The sequence below is a fragment of the Ahaetulla prasina genome, chromosome 2 (genome assembly GCF_028640845.1).
Source record: "Ahaetulla prasina isolate Xishuangbanna chromosome 2, ASM2864084v1, whole genome shotgun sequence".
In the NCBI taxonomy this organism is placed as follows: domain Eukaryota; kingdom Metazoa; phylum Chordata; class Lepidosauria; order Squamata; family Colubridae; genus Ahaetulla; species Ahaetulla prasina.
In genome coordinates, this window is record NC_080540.1 from 124,896,359 (window position 1) to 124,916,079 (window position 19,721).

At 37.6% G+C, this 19,721-nt stretch overlaps 1 protein-coding gene across 7 annotated transcripts in view; it reads left to right on the forward strand.

Moving 5' to 3' along the window:
* The window catches only part of MYOCD (myocardin), a 157,139-nt gene that overhangs the window by 126,374 nt on the left and 11,044 nt on the right, over window positions 1-19,721 (forward strand). For 6 of the 7 annotated variants that reach the window (XM_058173173.1, XM_058173180.1, XM_058173174.1 and 3 more), the window contains 5 exons: window positions 1,959-2,024; window positions 7,621-7,676; window positions 10,358-10,433; window positions 13,474-13,635; window positions 16,609-16,784. In XM_058173173.1, the coding sequence (XP_058029156.1) occupies window positions 1,959-2,024; window positions 7,621-7,676; window positions 10,358-10,433; window positions 13,474-13,635; window positions 16,609-16,784 (536 nt within the window). Of the gene's footprint in view, window positions 1-1,958; window positions 2,025-7,620; window positions 7,677-10,357; window positions 10,434-11,622; window positions 11,695-13,473; window positions 13,636-16,608; window positions 16,785-19,721 lie in introns of those variants that run through there. The other variant, XM_058173179.1, reaches the window with a different exon arrangement.

Genomic DNA, 19,721 nt, shown 5'->3' on the forward strand with positions numbered 1-19,721 from the left:
TTGTTGGTTCATCTTCTGTTGCAGTTTTGTGGATGTTCTCCTACTGCCCTTTGCCAGGCTTACTCGCTAGTAATTATGTTTTGGATTGCAAATCAGTACAGACCTATCAGTATGTTGAGCAATTTTGAAATATTTCGGCATAATATTTTAATATGTAACTTGATTCTTGACTTGTTTCTTTGACAAACGGCTGAATGTATCACATCTTCCTGTAGTAAACAAAATATGATTTCTTCACTTAACATTCTCTCTGGTCTGCAGCGTTCGTTTCTCCTAATTCTTAAAATGTCACAAGTCCAAAATACCATTGAACTTGAGTTTCAATTTGGAAACAAATCTAGTGACTTGGAATATGAACCTTGATAATTATTAAATGGATGTTGGAAAGACAATTTAAGCTAAAGTGACGGTGTTCACCTTTTGACCTTCAAGATAAGGTTATGTTATGTCAGATATACCTGGTTATCCATCATGAGTGGAAGAGAAAGAAAGAAAGAAAGAAAGAAAGAAAGAAAGAAAGAAAGAAAGAAAGAAAGAAAGAAAGAAAGAAAGAAAGGTGTTTGCAGGTCCCATAAGTGGACTTTACTCACAAATGAAAGGAAGAACAAGTTGGACTTAATAAATGTCAGAAGTTTCAAGATTATTCAATTATTTATAGACACAGGCAGGCCTTCTCTGTAAGATTGCCCATGCCTTCTCTGTAAGATTGCCCATACCTTCCTAGACTGCCTCTCAGTTTTAGCTACATCCATTATTTTTCTTCAAAAGCCCCAAAAAACAAAACAATGCAAAGAAGAAGACTTCTTTTCATAACATCCTTCAGTATTAGCTTAAGGCTGCAATGATATCTCACTTATCTGGGAATAACACTTAAAGGTAAAGGTAAAGGTTCCCCTCGCACATACGTGCTAGTCGTTGCCAACTCTAGAGAGTGGTGCTCATCTCCGTTTCAAAGTCAAAGAGCCAGCGCTGTCCGAAGACGTCTCCGTTGTCATGTGGCCGGCATGACTCAATACCAAAGGTGCACGGAATGCTGTTACCTTCCCACCAAAGGTGGTCCCTATTTTTTCTACTTGCATTTTTACGTGCTTTCAAAACTGCTAGGTTGGCAGAAGCTGGGACAAATAACCGGAGCTCACCCCGTTACACGGCAGCACTAGTGGTTCGAACTGCTGAGCTGCCGACCTTTCGATCGACAAACTCAACGTCCTAGCCCCTGACTGATTTCTAAATAAGATACATGCACAACACATTAATTTATCTCTCAATTTAATTTGATCTAGTTAGAATTTTAGTCTAGTAAATCCCATTCACGCTCTGTCAGAGAAAGAATAGTTATTGCTTGCATTCTCTTGTCATCCTTCATGTTCTTATCTTACAGATCAAAGTTATCCCATTCCTTTTCTGTATTTTTTGCTTCTTCTTGTGGGTCAACAGAACACCAAGTATCTGTATGGCCACATATTCCATATGTGAAATAATTTAATTTTGCAGCTGTCATACTTTTCTTTTGTAAACTCGTGAAAATATTTTGTTTTTTTTTCAACCCTACCAAACATGAAAGGGAGCTCTACAAATCAAAATGGAAGCATTATAAATTTATTAAAATGGCATCATAACAAAAGCTCAATATTTTTGTCTGCCTAGCCAAATTTTGCTCCAGTCTTGCTGCTGTGTTATAAAATTGTCAACCTTTGCATATGGGAGTGAAAGGGGGAGGAGAAAGAATCCTTTGACCAAACCTCAGGTTAATTGGCTTAGTTTTAGAGAATATGAAAAAAAAATGCATTTCAGTAATAGGACGAAGCTGTTGGAATGAGGGCGATTCTTTCTTGCGTGTGATCAAGTCCAGAACTCTTCCTTTGTAGTTGTAGAGTGGAAAATCTGAACAAATGAAAGGTTTGCGGTTATTTGGGCAGAACTTTGAGTTCACTTCTGAAAGGTGCACTCTCTCCTAGTTTTACAGTTGCGGTTACAGCAGCGAAGAAGCCGAGAACAGCTTGCTAGTCAAGGCATCATGCCACGTAAGTACTTTGTTTTGTTTTCCCTACCTATATTGTATCCAGGCAGACTTTGTTGAGGCCTGTCCCCTCCACCATTCCCCTGCTCTCCCAGTCTGGCCCCTGGAGTATTTTATTAAGATAATTACTGATTCAGAGCTGGGTATGGCCTCTACAGGTGCACTGCTTTAGCATCTCCAGCCTAGTGCTATGCAGTACCCTTGGAGGAATCAAATTTTTCACAGGGGAGGGTTCAAAAAGGAGTACTGTATAGAAAGACGTTTCCCAAAGAAGGTGAATATACCAGTAGTGGGTTTGAATTTAGTTTGCTCCCGGTTCGCTCATGCGTGCGCGACACTTCTGTGCATGTGCAGAAGCATCTGGATGGGTGAGTGGAGCCTCCCGCTGCCACCACTACTGGTTTGCCTGATCCAGGGCGAACCAGTAGCAACCCTCCACTGGAATATACGTGTCCCAGAATAATGTTGCAGGTTTCAGTCTGAATCAGTCACCAGGACCAGAGGTTTTGCTTCCCAAATGCTAGATCCCATCCTCAGGGAACGTCTCTGTTTTGCTTATGGTGGCTGTTGTGCAGCTTCTTAGATGTATATTGGGGGGTTGATGGCTGCCTACCAACAACCCAATAGCCAGCCATCAATGCACAGAACAACCCAGAGCACACAAAGAAACTCCCTGAGGATGGGCTCCAGATGAATCCGAAAGCTCAGAAGATAAAACCTCCGGTCTCAGTGACCAACCCAGATTGGATCCTGAAGATAGATCTTTTTTCTCTACTCCTCATCCTGAGAGGAGCTGTACTCCTATTTTCTGCTGAGATGATAAGCAAGTAGAAGGAGTTTCCCTGGAAATAGTGCCTGGGATTATTATTTTTTTAATTGCCAAGAGCTATTGCTGCTGTAATAATTAAAATAAGGTATAAAACTAACTTGTACTTTTCTAAGAATTCCAAAGAGCCCTGAGTCCATGGGGGGGGGGGTGTTTATATTTGCGGTAGACTAGATTGTATTAATTTGTTGCCAGGTTTGGGATGCCTTGCAAAACAACCCCCTAAGGTAGGTCATTAGGTCATGATTATTCCAATTTTTTGCAGATGGGGAAACTGAGACTGAAAGAGATAACACCTTGCCCAAGGCCACCCAGTGAGTCCATGATCAAACTAGGATTTGAATCCAGATCTCCCAGCCCAAACACTCTATCTGCTGGATCACCCTAACTCTTAGCCACACACACCATTTCTGCAAAATCCGTTGGGTTTAGCATGTGGTTGTTAGCTCTGCTATTGCTTTCTTCTTGAGTCACAACTTGCCAACGGTTCTATGTATTTGGCATGGATCATCTGTCACTTCCCTGCAAATGGCGCATGCAGCAGCTTGGCAGTTTCATAGGGCATTTCAGCCTCTGTAGGACAGGTACAGCATGTAATCACTTCTGAGTGGATCCTCACGGACTGTTTATGTAATGCGTGGCCCAAAGTTCTTGACAGTTTTATTCCTATCTCGCTATCAGGCCAAGCTGGCGTGTTCTACAAAAATGAGGTGTCACTGGTGTTTGCCAACTGTCAAAGGATGCTTTGACACCCCATAAAAGTTCTAGTTTACCTCCCGAAAGGCATTTTTGGTCACAAAGAGAAGAAGGAAGAAAGTGATGGGGAACTAGAAGCATGAATAATAGTTGTAGGTTATGCTCTCAGGCAAACAGATCTGTACCACCTCCCAAATGTTCACCATACTGAGGGATAAACCTTTATCTCCCTGTCCTTCATAATCCAAAATGTATCTTCTTTTAGAAGACAGAGCTTGACAGTATCCTTCACATTCACTGAAGAGCAATAGATTTATTCACCCAGGTTTTGTAAAAGCAGATAGGAGTGCAGCCATGAACTAAGGCATGGGTTTTGTTAGATTCAGCTAGCCATATACAAAATAGATGGATTTATGCCACATGTCTTTAACCAATTTGTTTTTTCTGCAAAAAAAAAAAAAGTGGATTGGGAAAAATCTGAAATAGCCTTTACAGTAGTCCATTTTAAATAGTAGTCATCTACTATGGCAAGTGATGTCAATTGCCTTTTAATCTGATTATTCACTTCTTCATTCAGTGATGATTTCTATAGAACAGGCAGGGAAATAGTGATCAAAAATGGTTGGAAATAGCTGCTGAGGCAATAAAATGGATGCTAAGTAGTATGAATTTGGACAGAAGAGGAAGAGCAGAAGTATCAGCCATGATATTCAGCCTTCTTCCTCATTTTCTGTCAGCATTTACTTTATATAAATGCTCTGTTTTCTCTGTGACTTTTCTTTTTATATTCCTTGTAACATGTTACACAGGCAAAACTAATAACTGAAGACGATGATTTAATTAGGGTTGTTATTTGATTCATTGATAGAGTATATTTTCAAAAATGTATTTGCCTAACTTCTATTCTTCGAAGCATTTTCATCACCTCCTTAGTTCAGATCACATGTCTGTACAGGCATATTCCTTCTAAACCATCTCAAAGGAGGAAGGAGGTTTTTGATCAGTGAAGTTGGCACGAATCATTTTTACAACTCCTTCTGCCTTTTCTCACAAATCTTTTTTTCAACTGCTAACGGTGGCATTATAAGATGTTCTATGCTATTTTTTATTTCACTCTTTTTCTTCTTTGTTTAGTTTTTGTGGAGTTGTTGTTTGAGTTTTGAGTGTATATTGGATGCATATATCTCCTGGGTCCTCTTAAATCTAGGGGATAAATAATAAATTAGCTTGTCCAATACATCAATGCAGAACAATTCACTTCTCTGACAATAAATTTCATTTGAAGCAGAGAAGCCATAACTGGCACGTGAAGATTGGATAAATCATTAATTAAGAGAAGTTTTTAACTCTCTTAATTTTTTTTTATAGTGAATGAAAGTAAGAAAAAAAAGTCTTGTGAAATTAAAAAAAGTATCATCTTTGATTTTTCTCATTGCACAGCTTGACTGAACGCCTTATGAAATTGTACAAAGAAAGCAAACAATAATTTGACACTTACTAAAACAGGGACCTGAATTTTGCCTGCAAACTTTCTTTTTGGATCCTGGGCCTGAGGTGGGTTTCAGCAGGTTCTGACCAGTTCTGGAGAACCAGTAGCAGAAAGTTTGAATAGTTTGGAGAACCGGTATTAAAAATTCTGACTGGCCCCACCCCCATCTATTCTCTGCCTCCCAAGTCCCAGCTGATTGGAAGGAAATGAGGTTTTTGCAGTAACCTTCCCCTGGAGTGGGGAGGGATTAGAGATTTTACAGTATCCTTCCCCTGCCACGCCCACCAAGCCAAGCCATTCCCACCAAGCCACACCCACAGAACCGTAGTAAAAATTTTTGAAACCCATCACTGTCCTGGCCACATTTCAATTAATGAAATAAATCTCTAGGAGCTTTTGTATGGCTTTGGATAGTAGGAAGTTTTATTCTTTAACCCTTCTCTTTAACCTATAATAAACAGAAATGAATAGCAAGCTTAGAAATGGCCTCAAAAATGAGATTGAAGTCAGTCAAGTGCCAATGGACCTTCTCTAAGCCTCTTAAAATACAGGGGCAACCTCCCACTTGATGAAAAACAGTTCCAAAAACAGGTTTATGGGGAAGAAAGATTTCCTTATGAAAAATGGATGTTTCAAAGAGCCAGATTGGACCACTTGATTAGCATTGATTTAGCTTCTAGTCAGCACAGTTTGTCAAGTTTAAGACTTTGCAAAAGAAGATCCCTGCCTTCTATTTTCTCATTTGGAAATGATTTTTTTTTTAAAAAAATGAAAACGGGGAAATATTTCTATCTCCATCTCTCTTTCTCTCTTTTCCTTCTCATTTTCTCTATCTCCAATGAGATTATTAGATTAAGGATAAGTGTCAGATCCGGCATAAAATGAGCTCCCTACTGATTAAACCTTTTATTCAGGTACTTGCAGTTGCACAAGGCCTCTCTCTATCTCACTGTTTGTGTGGACGTCCATTTCAGTATAGTTTCTTTCCCAGCACAAACAAGGACCAAGGGTGTGAGGGGGGAGAATACAATGAGCCGAAACTCTGCATGCTGGCTTGTCTGCCTGGTTAAATGAAATGGGATCTTCATTGTCTCAGAGCTCTTTGCAAATTAAGAAAAAAAAAGTTAAACTATGAAGAAAACACACACACACAAACCCCAAAACACACTGGTTCAATGCAAAACACAAGGGAACTTTTTGTTTTTACTGTAGCCTGTTTGGAAGCAAACAGACAATTAGAGCTGGCCTGTTGCCTGTTAACTCTGGTCAATTTCACCCTTGCTCATTTTTCCTAGGTTACAGGACAAGCAAGAGTAGATGCGGGGAAAAGTCAGAACATTTTATGTTATGAAAAATCAGAAAAACAGCTATTTTTTATGTGCCCCTAGCCATCAATTAATTTATTTTCAAAATATATTCTTGAATTTATATTCCACTTTTCTGTTTATTCCAGCATTCCAAGTGACTTACAGTCACTTTAGTATTATTTCATACTATAGCAGTGTTTTTCAACCTTGGCAACTTCAAGATGCGTGGACTTCAACGCCCAGAATTCCCCAGTCACAGGGGGAATTGAAGTCCATACGTTTTAAAGTTGCCAAAGTTGAAAAAAACCTGCATTATACCATAATCGAAATTGGATTCCATGTGAAGGACCTGCAGAGAAAATGAAACGATTGGCTACTCAATACTGGGAAAATTGAGGAAGCAGTTTCTGCCTCACATGCTACAATTTCCCTGTCTCTTCTCCTGAATAAATATGCAGTTGCTGTTCACTGCTGGCACATAAAATGTTTTCAAAGAAACATTGCCTAAATCTGTCTTTTTCCATTGATTCTGGCTGGGCAACTTGATGGTCCCGAGAGGCTATGCAAGATACAATACCCCAACCCCCTTATAATAATTTGGCCTTTTTCCCGATATATTTTGTTGTTGGCTTTTTAAGATGGTTTTTAACTGCCTGCTAAAATAAGCATTCAAAAATGGTTCATAAAAGAAACACAACTGGGAAAATTGGAATTTAATGGAGCCCTCTAAACTGAAAAAAGATAAAATAAAATGGGGGGGGGAGAAACATTTTTCCTTTTATTGATTTCTTAAGTATTGATGCCAGGTGATGAAATATAGCTCAAGTGTTGCTAAAGGGAGACATTCATTGGCAGTCCAGTTTACGGCTAGATCTTCTCTGACTGATCATGCTGAATTCTCCACCGCAATCTGAGAAGCATGACCTCACGTAACAGCATTTAGAATTAATGTGCAAGATTATGAATGCATCTCTTAGACTGTTTCAGAGAAAATGTCCAGATCCTGGATAAGCTGTGCTTTTGTGTTAGCCTCCTTCACACCAAGATATCCACCATGAGAGGGTCTCCTGCTTAGATGACATCTGTCTCTTTACTCAGCTCCACCCTCCACCATTTTTCATGCCGCCACCCGATCTATGATAAAGACGAGCAATTTCTATAAGATTGTAGATGTTATTGTTACTGTTGTGACTATTATTGTTATTATTATGAAGGATGTGAAGCTGAATGTATGCTCTATTCATGTTGGACTCACTGGGCTTCTGTCTGCTTCTGTTTGCAGCACTGAAAAGCCCTTCTGCCTTCCATGAGCAAAAGAAGAGCTTGGAGCGAACCAAGGTAACATTGGGGAGGCATTTGAGTGGGTAGATGATGATGGCATCACTCTGGATAACAATCTTTTTAGAAAATCCCTCCGCAAAGCTGTGGCTGGAAAAAAAAAAGCTTAACGACATATCTCAATGAAGACAACTGTGCTAAACACATTGATGGGATGTTCAGCTTAGGCATTGGCACATAGCCGTAGGAAAATGAATATTTGAATTCTGTAAGCTGGAAAGTGTATTCCAGTTCGTGCAAAAGAGGTTGTGGGGAAATCCCAGAAACCTTGATCCTTTTCTTATTGTGTACCACATTGCTCTTCAGTTCTTATGTCAGTGTAAGATTCCTTTGAGCTGGTGACCACTGGTGCTCTGTGTCTTGATGTCAACAGCCCTTGAAGTGAGATTAGGCATTATAAATGGAAATGTAAGTGGAAAAGGCAAAATGGAAGAGCCAATGACAAAAAAAATGCAATATATTCTCACATTTATCTTATTACATATAGGCTCATTGGTTAAGCCAGATTCCTATTATGAAAACAGACTGACTTGTTAGGTAGCTGATCACAAGCTTGGATAATAGAAACACCAGTACTGTAGCAGGGTTGGGATTCTAATAATTTTGCTCACTGCCCACTTGCAAATAAATTATTTGGGGATAAAAGTTTATCTCATGTACATTGGATTAAGGATTTCCTGTGTTTATTGACAATTCAACTTGTCCTCCCTCTCCCAACTGGTGTAGGTTCTCCTATTTTCAAAGACCAAAGTATCACCTGTCCTCCAACAATATCAACAGGATGATGTTCACTCCATACTGTTTGTGATATACCTGATAGAAATAATTCTTATGTTCAGACAAGGTTCCATTTCTCTTTGCAGATATAATATAATAATATGGAGGTCTTTGTCTGCATGAAACAGGTTGTTTTTAAGAGATCTAGACCAACTAGGCCTTTTTTTAAAAAAGAAGTGCATAAGAAGAACTATAATCCCACTGGGAAAAAAGCTTTGTTTGTTTGTGATTGTAGGTTCAGTGTCCTATATTTCTAATTTATGGAACATGACAGAATGGCTGGAAAGTCCTTGACCACCATAAATAATGCTAGGTTGTGTCCAATAGAATAGAGATGTTTTGTAAGATCCTATAAATGTCCATTGGTTTGAAATGCTTAGGAATTAGCAATAGGAATAGTAATATATACTGCCCCAGAGTGTTTAAAGCACTCTCTGGATGGTTTACAATCATGTAAACCATCAGCATGTTGCCCCCAACAATCTAGGTCTTCATTTTACCTCAGAAGATTGGAAGGCTGAGTCAACCTTGAGCCAGTCAGATCAATCTGCAGAGTTAGCCTGCCATACTACATTCTAAGCACCAAAGCTCTTTGTACTTATAGCCACCATAACACAGCATATGTTTTATTTCTCTGTTCATGGAACAGTAGGATGACTGGGTCTCAGGCAGACAGGAGAACCAAATGATTGGCTCCATTCAACTAGTTCTGGAGAAATATACCCACTAGTTTCAAAATGATGCCAAGATGATGATGGGGGAGATTACATTATTTTACATGAGTGTCTTGCAAAAAGTCATGGCTAATGTAAAGAAGGATCTGTAGCCCATTGTGAAAAATTAATGTGCTTGGGAGACTTCAAGCAGTCTGAAGTATCTTTGAAGTGTTGTGTACTTTCAGACATAGGTTAATATCTCACTGTCTCTTCAAAAGCTTCTACTGGCTGATTGCCTAGAAGGAAAAAAGGATTATATGAGTCAAAGGACCTAAACTGGATCCATTCGGAAAGCCAAAATAGACTCACAAATACCGTACATTCTCAACCTTTATTGAAAGTACTGGGTTCTTAATTGAAAGTACTGAATAAGAAATTTACAGTAGTATATTTATTAGGTAGCTAGAGAATGGTTGTTTGCTGGGAGGTCTGTAAGAACATTTTTTCACACATGACCTGAAACAACATTAGTTTGGATGACTGAGAATCTCCAGAGACAACATTAGTTTAATTACATTAATTTAAACAAATGTAGCAGTGGTTACATGGACAAAAAACAGCACATGAAATTTATTTAAATGAAGTCAGTGAATTTGCTTTAGTCCAAGTATACGTTGTAGGCAGTTGCAGCCTATGTTACAAGAACTGAACTGCTTTGAATTTAATACATGTTCTAAATTGCTGTTTCATGTCATCAGTCTATTGTATCAGCTATCAGTAATTTGTGTTCTAAGAGATATTAATGAAGATATTAACAGATCCAAATCTAATTAGTAAAAGTTTGGTATCCAGATTAGAAATTGTTGTAAGCAGATTGTGTTTTAAGTCTAGAGCAAAATAGATTGTCTATTAAAATAGTACAGTTTCCTCATTATAATGAAATACCTAATATCTTAAGTTAATAGCAATAGCACTTAGACTTATATACCGCTTCACAGTGCTTTACAGCCCTCTCTAAATGATTTACAGAGTCAGTATATTGCCCCCAACATTCTCGGTCCTCATTTTACTGACCTCAGAAGGATGGAAGGCTTAATCAGACTTGAGCCTGGTGAGATTCAAACTGCCGAACTGCAGTCAGCCGGCAGTAAGCAGAAGTAACCTGCAGTACTGCATTCTAAATACTGTGCCACCGCGGCACTTAAATTAAACTAGTGAGGTAACAATCTCTACTCTTATGTTCTACAGACTGAAGATTATTTTAAGCACAAGATCAGAAACAGATCTGAGCATTCTGAACTGCTTGATATGCACATTGTTCAAGGTAAGATTGGCTGAGTTGTTCTCTATTGTAAAATAAAAATAAAAATCCATTTAATAAGTAAATTAAGTCTTAATATTCCTTCCAATAGAATAGAATAGAATAGAATTTTTATTGGCCAAGTGTGATTGGACACACAAGGAATTTGTCTTGGTGCATATGCTCTCAGTGTACATAAAAGAAAAGATACCTTCATCAAGGTACAACATTTACAACACAAATGATGGTCAATATATCAATATAAATCATAAGGGTTACCAGCAACAAAGTTACAGTCATACAGTCATAAGTGGAAAAAGTGACTATATGTCATTCCATCCAAGGATAGTACCTTTTATCCATTAGTCCAAAAGTTTTGCATTTCTCTTTTAGCTTAAGAGATGTGTTGTTGTTTTTTTAAAAAATGGGAGCATATAAATGATTTTATCCAGATATGATTTACATAATTGCCATTGACTCTAGTCTAAGAGTCACTTAGTTGACACTAAGAACTCACTCGTAATGATTCCTAGTCTACTGAGATAGAGGCAGCGTTGTGGGAAATGCTCACATGAATGGAAAAGAATGTTAGTTGGAAATCAAATACACTACAGGTAATACTTTTTGTACATTAAACCAACCTGAAAGAAAGTCCTTTCCAACTGTGATTCTGTGATGTTAGATACCTATCTAACGTCAATCTAATTATTTTTATTGCATATGACTAGTTGACTATGCTTTCTTGCCATGGTTGCTAGAGTTTATTAATAAACCGTGCAGTTGAATAAATCTTTATAATAGTGTGAATATTTCTAATAGGTAGTAACGATCAATGAGCCAATCACTAGCCATATGGTGTTTCCCTGAAAATAAGACCCTGTCTTATATTTTTTGAATCCTGAAATAAGCGCTTGGCCTTATTGCCATGCGCTCAAAAGCCTGATTGGGCTTATTATCAGGGATGTCTTATTTGGGGAAAACAGGGTAGTTTGAAATCATGATTTCCTTTCCAAATGTAAATTATGATTTACTGACCTCAGAAGGATGGAAGGCTTAATCAGACTTGAGCCTGGTGAGATTCAAACTGCCGAACTGCAGTCAGCCGGCAGTAAGCAGAAGTAACCTGCAGTACTGCATTCTAAATACTGTGCCACCGCGGCACTTAAATTAAACTAGTGAGGTAACAATCTCTACTCTTATGTTCTACAGACTGAAGATTATTTTAAGCACAAGATCAGAAACAGATCTGAGCATTCTGAACTGCTTGATATGCACATTGTTCAAGGTAAGATTGGCTGAGTTGTTCTCTATTGTAAAATAAAAATAAAAATCCATTTAATAAGTAAATTAAGTCTTAATATTCCTTCCAATAGAATAGAATAGAATAGAATTTTTTATTGGCCAAGTGTGATTGGACACACAAGGAATTTGTCTTGGTGCATATGCTCTCAGTGTACATAAAAGAAAAGATACCTTCATCAAGGTACAACATTTACAACACAAATGATGGTCAATATATCAATATAAATCATAAGGGTTACCAGCAACAAAGTTACAGTCATACAGTCATAAGTGGAAAAAGTGACTATATGTCATTCCATCCAAGGATAGTACCTTTTATCCATTAGTCCAAAAGTTTTGCATTTCTCTTTTAGCTTAAGAGATGTGTTGTTGTTTTTTTAAAAAATGGGAGCATATAAATGATTTTATCCAGATATGATTTACATAATTGCCATTGACTCTAGTCTAAGAGTCACTTAGTTGACACTAAGAACTCACTCGTAATGATTCCTAGTCTACTGAGATAGAGGCAGCGTTGTGGGAAATGCTCACATGAATGGAAAAGAATGTTAGTTGGAAATCAAATACACTACAGGTAATACTTTTTGTACATTAAACCAACCTGAAAGAAAGTCCTTTCCAACTGTGATTCTGTGATGTTAGATACCTATCTAACGTCAATCTAATTATTTTTATTGCATATGACTAGTTGACTATGCTTTCTTGCCATGGTTGCTAGAGTTTATTAATAAACCGTGCAGTTGAATAAATCTTTATAATAGTGTGAATATTTCTAATAGGTAGTAACGATCAATGAGCCAATCACTAGCCATATGGTGTTTCCCTGAAAATAAGACCCTATCTTATATTTTTTTGAATCCTGAAATAAATGCTTGGCCTTATTGCCATGTGCTGAAAAGCCTGATTGGGCTTATTATCAGGAGATGTCTTATTTGGGGGAAAACAGGGTAGTTTGAAATCATGATTTCCTTTCCAAATGTAAATTATGATTTACTGACTGACCTTGTTGACATATCACACTAAGTTACAAACACATCACTTTATGATTATAATGTAACGTAATGTAACACAATGCAGCGCAGCGCAACACTTGACTGCACTGCATTGCATTGCATTATATTATATATAATATGTATTCTACAAAGTTATAGTTATAAGAAGATATGAGATGCATTCTATTATTATTCTAGATTCTTTTTCTTCTATAATGCATTCTATTATTCCTCTCATCTGTCCTATTACCTATCTTCTTATCTTCTTATAACTATAACTTTGTTGCTTGTATCTTACAATTTATATTGTTTACTTAGTATCCTAGTATGTTTTATGTTAACTGCTTATTTTGTATCCTATGACTATCACTAAATGATAATCTTATGATAAATCTTATGATTTATAAAGAATGTATTTTTACAATGACTATGATCATGATTTACCACTTATTGCTTGTATGGACACTGAGAGCTTATGCACCGGAGACAAATTCCTTGTGTGTCCCAGCACACTTAGCCAATAAAGAATTCTATTCTATTCCATTCCGTTCCATTCCGTTCTACTCTACTCTACTCTACTATAATGTGAAACCCATGTTTGTTCTGGCTAAACACTTTTTGTTACAATTGTATCCATGTCAATTTTTCTCTTTAAAGAAACTGTTCTGACATGACGTAAAACATGCTGTGCTTTTTGAGCTTTTTTCTAAGCAGGAAAAGAAAAAGTCATTTGGTACAAGACTTGATCATTTTCACCACTTACTTGACAGATTCAACTGCAGAAGAATCTGTTCAAGCTAGTCAGATGAAACTAAAACGAGCCCGTCTTGCAGACAATCTGAATGAAAAAATTGCTCTTAGACCAGGACCTCTGGAGCTGGTGGAGAAGAATATCATTCCCATTGACTCAGCTGTGAAAGAGGCCATCAAAGGTAATTTTAATAGGTATTTGTTCAGGTTTTCATAGGTACATTTGTTCAGGTACATTTTGGTACCCAGCACACCAGAGGAGAAAGCCACATTCCACTATAATGGAGAAAATCCTTTGGGGTTGCCTTTGGAGTGATTCCTTTGAAGGAGGATAGATGCATGTTGATGAGCAACCAGAATTTAAGTATTCCTGAATGGTTTATTCCTTACTGGCATGTCCCCTCTGCATCCAACATATCTCTCTGCTAGCTAAGCAGGAAGACACTTGATCAAAGCCAGACTCGGCCCTGCAAAGATTACAGGGCATAGAAGGAATCTTCTTTTCTTTCACTGTCTTCCAGCCTTTCGGGGGCTTTGTGATACAGCCTGTCTTTTCCAGCACTTTACTTATCAGTAGAAGCCAAGGGTCAAGCGCTTTTGCCTGCTAGATGACGGAACATTGCACAGGAACACTTTCCAGAACTACTCCAGTCTGCTGAGTGGCAGAGAAGCAGCATCTGGCAGGAGTCATACTGAGTCTTGAGGAAGCAAAACCAACAACGCAAAAAAGGCTCCTCATTGTGCTCCTCTAAGGAAACTGTGACATTTTTTTTTAACAAGGGGGCATTTTAGAATTTTGATGTTTGTTGAGCAGAGATTGGGCAACACAGTCTTGGGGACTTCCTTGAATATGTTTTCTCTCCCAAGATGAACTATGTTTTGCCAGCAGTTCTATCCATTTTTAAGAAACAAACTGATAGGAGAGGAATAATTTGTCCTGAAAGAATAGATAGCTGTGAAATTTTGGAATAAAAATAAAGATCTGATTCTAATGAGGCTGCTTGGATTAGTGTATGGTTGGCAGAAACTTCCAAAAGTTCATTATGTAGAACCCAATTTGTGTTGAACACGTGGTGAAATCCTGTCTTGGCTCCCCTTCAGTGACAATCCACAGCTATTCCAGAGGTACTCAGATGATATTACAGATCCTGTATTTTCCACTGTTATCTGTTATCTTTCCCTTCCATATTATAATTTTCAATACAGAATAACAGAGTTGGAAGAGTTCTTGGAAGTCTTCTAGTCCAACCCCCTTCTCATATAGTATATCCTATATCCGTGATGGCGAACCTGTGGCCAGATTTCTGTGGCATTTCTTTCGTAAGCTTCTGTTTCCCTGGAAACAACAAAACAGAAGCTCACAAAAGAAAAAGATCTTACCACTTGCCGCACTGCCGGTGTTGAGATGCCCCGCCTCCCGCCAGCCAGCTGGTCTTCGGGTCTCTGCTGCGCATGCGCGCATGTCCATGCATGTGCGCGCGCACAGTTTGGGCATTCACGTGCATTTTGGGCACTCGGTGTCTAAAAGGTTTGCCATCACTGCCCTGTACCATTCCAGATAAATGTCTGTCCAATCTCTTCTTCTACAAAATAATAAATTGATGACATGATCACAGAATAATTGTATTTTATTGCAGTTAAGGTTACATATAAATTAAATGAAATCAGATTTAGATTTTGTCCTAGACACACCATTTTTGCAGTGCTGATCCAGTATGAGATTTCAAGGTCCCGTATAGCTTTTGCCCTAGAAAAATTGCACAGGAAATGATGGGAGTGGTTTAGCAACTTACATGGAAACAAATGGTGTTAAAATTGTACATTATAATAGCGCCATTAAAATCGAAAATATATTTCCAAAACCCAGAATAGAAAATAATGGCCCTTATTGCTTTAAGAAATATCTTGAATATATACATACAAGGTCTGCTAAAAGAAAAAAACACTTGATAGAAATTCCAGCAGTCTAAGTTTATAGCTTGTGTATTCAGCATCATTTTATCTGTGATTATGAAATATACACTGAGTTTTACAGCCAGATCAGAGTATTTTTCTGAAATAAATATTCTCTTGCAATTATGAAGCTCAATCTCTATTTTATCAACTTACAGTGATGTTTTTCATCAACTGAATACTATCATGGGTTGACCATTGCTTTATTTTGAGGTTTTTTGGAATTTATTTTGGGGGCGGGGGAATTGGTTATTTATATTTTATTTTGATTTGTTTTATTAGTGGCCTACAGTTAGATAAGCCTTTGCTTTTGCAGCTTTGCTTATTGATGATTGCTAAATAGAGATCAGGATATGGGACATGCATAATCATCCTATATATAGTTTTGATCTTGTTTTTTATTATGTGACATGTGTGCAAAATAGACGGTCATTTTGTACACATTGCACACATACAAATTTTAAATACATCTATTTAAAATTTGTATAGCAATAGCACTTAGACTTATATACAGCTTCCCAGTGCTTTGCTCTTTAAGTGGTTTTACAGAATCAGCATATTACCACCAACAAACTGGGTCCTTGGATGGATGGAAGGCTGAGTCAACCTTGAGCCAGTGAGAATCGAACTGCCGAACTGCAGGCAGCTGGCAGGCAGCAGAAGTAGCCTGCAGTATTACATTCTAACCACTGTGCCACCATGGCCCTGTTTGTTACAAATAGTGTAGTGTGTAATATGTATATACCCTGATATAAGATCATACACCAGAGTAATATACATGTTGCACAGAATATGATGTACATATGGAAACATATAACTAGTTTTTTCCCCCTAATTACTTGTATAAAGATTATTCTTTATATTATTCATGTAGTCTTGTATTCTTGTATGGACTGCACCAGTAGAGGATAAACCAATTTTGTTGTGTACATGATGTACAATGCCAATAATGGCTTTGAATTGAATCAGTTCCCGTAAACAATTTTCTTTATTATTCACAGTTTTGTGGTCTTCATTTTAATATTAAAATGAAACTCCCCCCCCTCAAATAATGAGGGATCTCTGATGATGTTATATATACTGTAATACCAAATATGAACATTTCCCACTTGCAATTTTTTTTCTTGCACCTTCATTGAATCCTCATTGCCATTTTCAGCAAAGTTATTATAACCTATTACTGAGTTCATCTATCTTCCTAGGTACCCAAGGAAACTTTACTAAATCTTCAGATGCCTTTGCTTTTGAAGAAGATAGCAGCAATGATGGGATGTCCCCAGAGCAAATTAAAAGTGAGGATTCTCAAGGGTCTACAGAATTGGCAGCAAGAATCAAAATACCAGAAGCAACATTTCCTTCCGTATCTGGGACAACTCAGGTAAAATAATATTTGGTGCAAATATTTGGTGCAAATATTTCAAAAAAGTCTGATCTGCTATTAAATAAGAACAGGTAATTATTTTAAAAAAAACTTTCAGGAGTGTTATTTTTAGAGTGTGTGAAAGCAAAAAAGGAGGGGGGAGTCTGGTTGAGAAAACGAGGTTTGAAGTTCAGTAATAGTTAACCTTTGACTTAGAGAGATTTCATAACTTAGAACCTGTTTTGAAGTGTACCTCAAGATTGTGTATCATGCCTCTTTAAGTAAAGTCGTTCTTTGCAAGCATCTTTGGCCCCAGCAGTCTTGTGTGAGAAAATTATTTTGCCTCTCACCCCTAGAGGCAGGTTTTTAAGGGAGTGTTTAGGTAAAATAGGGGGAAATCTTGAAGGGCAGTTTTAAACAAAAGCTCTGGGATAGAGAGTCCAACCCAAAGTCCAACTAACAAAGTACTTTTGCTGTTGTCTATAGAATGGGTGGATGCATTTTAACTCTAGGTCCTAAATATAGCTTGGAAAATGATTGGAATTCTTTCCAAATTTGAGGAAAATAACTGGATCATATCTAGCTTAATAAAAAAATGAGCCTGGAATTGTTTGACCCAATCTGTAGACAGCTTTGTACACTACAGTAGTGCTGTTGACATGGAATATTCTAAGCTTTGACAGTATAATGAGTCTAGAGTGAGTTCACTTTCCCTTTCTCTGTGATGACAGAGCCTTGAGATGACAGGTTTGCCACCTGGTAAGAACCACAGCGCAGGAGAGACTGAATTAGTAAGACATGGTTATTAGCTTGCTATTACAATTCCCTCAGTTTCCTGTCTCTCATCTCTTTGAAACCATGGTCATAATGGTTTATCTCCATATCACTATGGTCATCATGCTAATTTCACTGTTTAGTTATTTATTATATATTTTAATATGCAAGGTGTGCAAGCAGAAGGCAATTTTTCCCCCTCTCCAATTTAGCATGAGGAAAAACTTGTACTTGTAACTCCAGCTTTCTATTTGCTGTGGGTTAGAAAAAGCCTAAAAGCCTCAGATTAAATAACAGTTTTGCTGAGAAGAAAATTCCATGAGGTAACTATAACGTATATAACAGTTGCAAGGTAGACTATTAAGTTGATATATGACTTCTATAAATTTACTTTGCTCTGATTTTGGTAGAATATACAGGTTCTAGTACACACTCAGTCAAATAATCATTTTTAATATTTGAATTTCACCTGTACTGCCTGAGTTTTTGTTTAGCTAAGAAGAAGGGGTTAGTAGACTATCATTTTATGCAACATGAGTTGTCATGGTTTACTTGTTAGATTGACAGTTACTTGTACTTCCTAGATTAAAATTGATCTGATGTGACAAAGCTATTCTTAAATACATTATTAGATATTTTAATCACCTGCTGCAGGTTAGATTGCAGAGAGTTGTGAATATTATGTTCAATCACATCACAGTTTGGAATTTGTCTTGCTCAGTAGTAGGAGAACCAAAATCCCATTCAATTTACTATCTCGTTGAGAGGATTAATTAGATTGTATGATGAATTACTTCTTACATGAGAAGTTGTTTTGCCCATTTCGCTGAATTACTGGCCTGTCATCTCAAATTACTCTATAGCAGGGGTCACCAACCTTTTGGACCTCAGGGACCACTAAATTCATAATTTTAAATCCTACGGACCAGTAATATGAATTCTTAAAAAAGATAAATAGTATTTAGTGCAATATAAAAATGCAAATAATTTTTCTGCGGACCATCAAAATTTTCTCATGGACTACCGGTGGTCCACGGACCACCAGTTGATGACTGCTGCTCTATAGCTGATGGCCTTTGTTGGCAGTCTTGGATGATCTGAAAAAGCTAAGGAAAGATCTGGTTAATATTCAGATGGGATTCTATCTGCAGATGTCAAGAATGTTGATGACTAGGAAATGGAAAAACATCCTGGAAAAAGGCAATGGCAAAGTACTTCCATATTGCTGCTAGGAAAATCACACAGAAACGTCCATGAAGTCACCAAGAGCAGAGTTTAACACCAAGGATATCTTCCTTTGAGACAGTGCATAGCTAATATCTGTATAAAAACGGTAGACATTTTTCCCATCAGTACTCTTAAGTCTGGTTTGGGAAGAAAAGATACCTTACAACCAATATAGTAAGGATATTTCTCATCAGCCCCATTGTTATATATTTTCGTAATTTGCCTTCATTCTAAAATAGCATTCAGAATTAGCTATTTGATTCTAACCTTCAGAAGAGAAATAATTTGTTCTTTCTCAGGCAAATATAATCAAGGTATGGGTGTAAAGGTGCAGTACATGTCAAAATTCTCTAAGGGCACTATAGCCTGTGCAGGAAGTCATCCGTAAGGTCAGCCTTTGGTGGTTACATAAAACACGGGGGTGTCCTGCAAAGGATCGCAAGCCACTGTTAACCTGAACACGACATATTCTTGGCTAGTGCTGCTCTTCTTCATTCCAACAGCTTTGTTACACAGTGTACTTGGCATGGGGCATCTCCATTTTCCAAGCACTTATGGCAGGGAGCCCAATGATCTTCCATTTGGTTTCCTAATAACATCAGCCTGATAAATGTGATTGGTCTTAGTACACATATTACTTATAGGAATAGTTTAACAGGCCATCCAAAGTCATCTGCAAAAGGTATGGATTATGGTAAAAATCCCAAAGATGTTGTTTGTACGTACACTTGTATATGTGAATTATTTGGCGGCATGGATTTACTTGACCTTATGCAAGCTAAAAGATGATCAGACTTCCACAGTATACCTCATCACTCTCACAGGTTGTCATGCATATCTGCCTAAGCTTCAGACCACTCTACTTATTGCTTAATTTTGATGCAAGACTGCTTTTGCTATGGCTCACCATAAGGATTTTCCTAATTGTACAGAGAGTTTCTAAACTGATACATA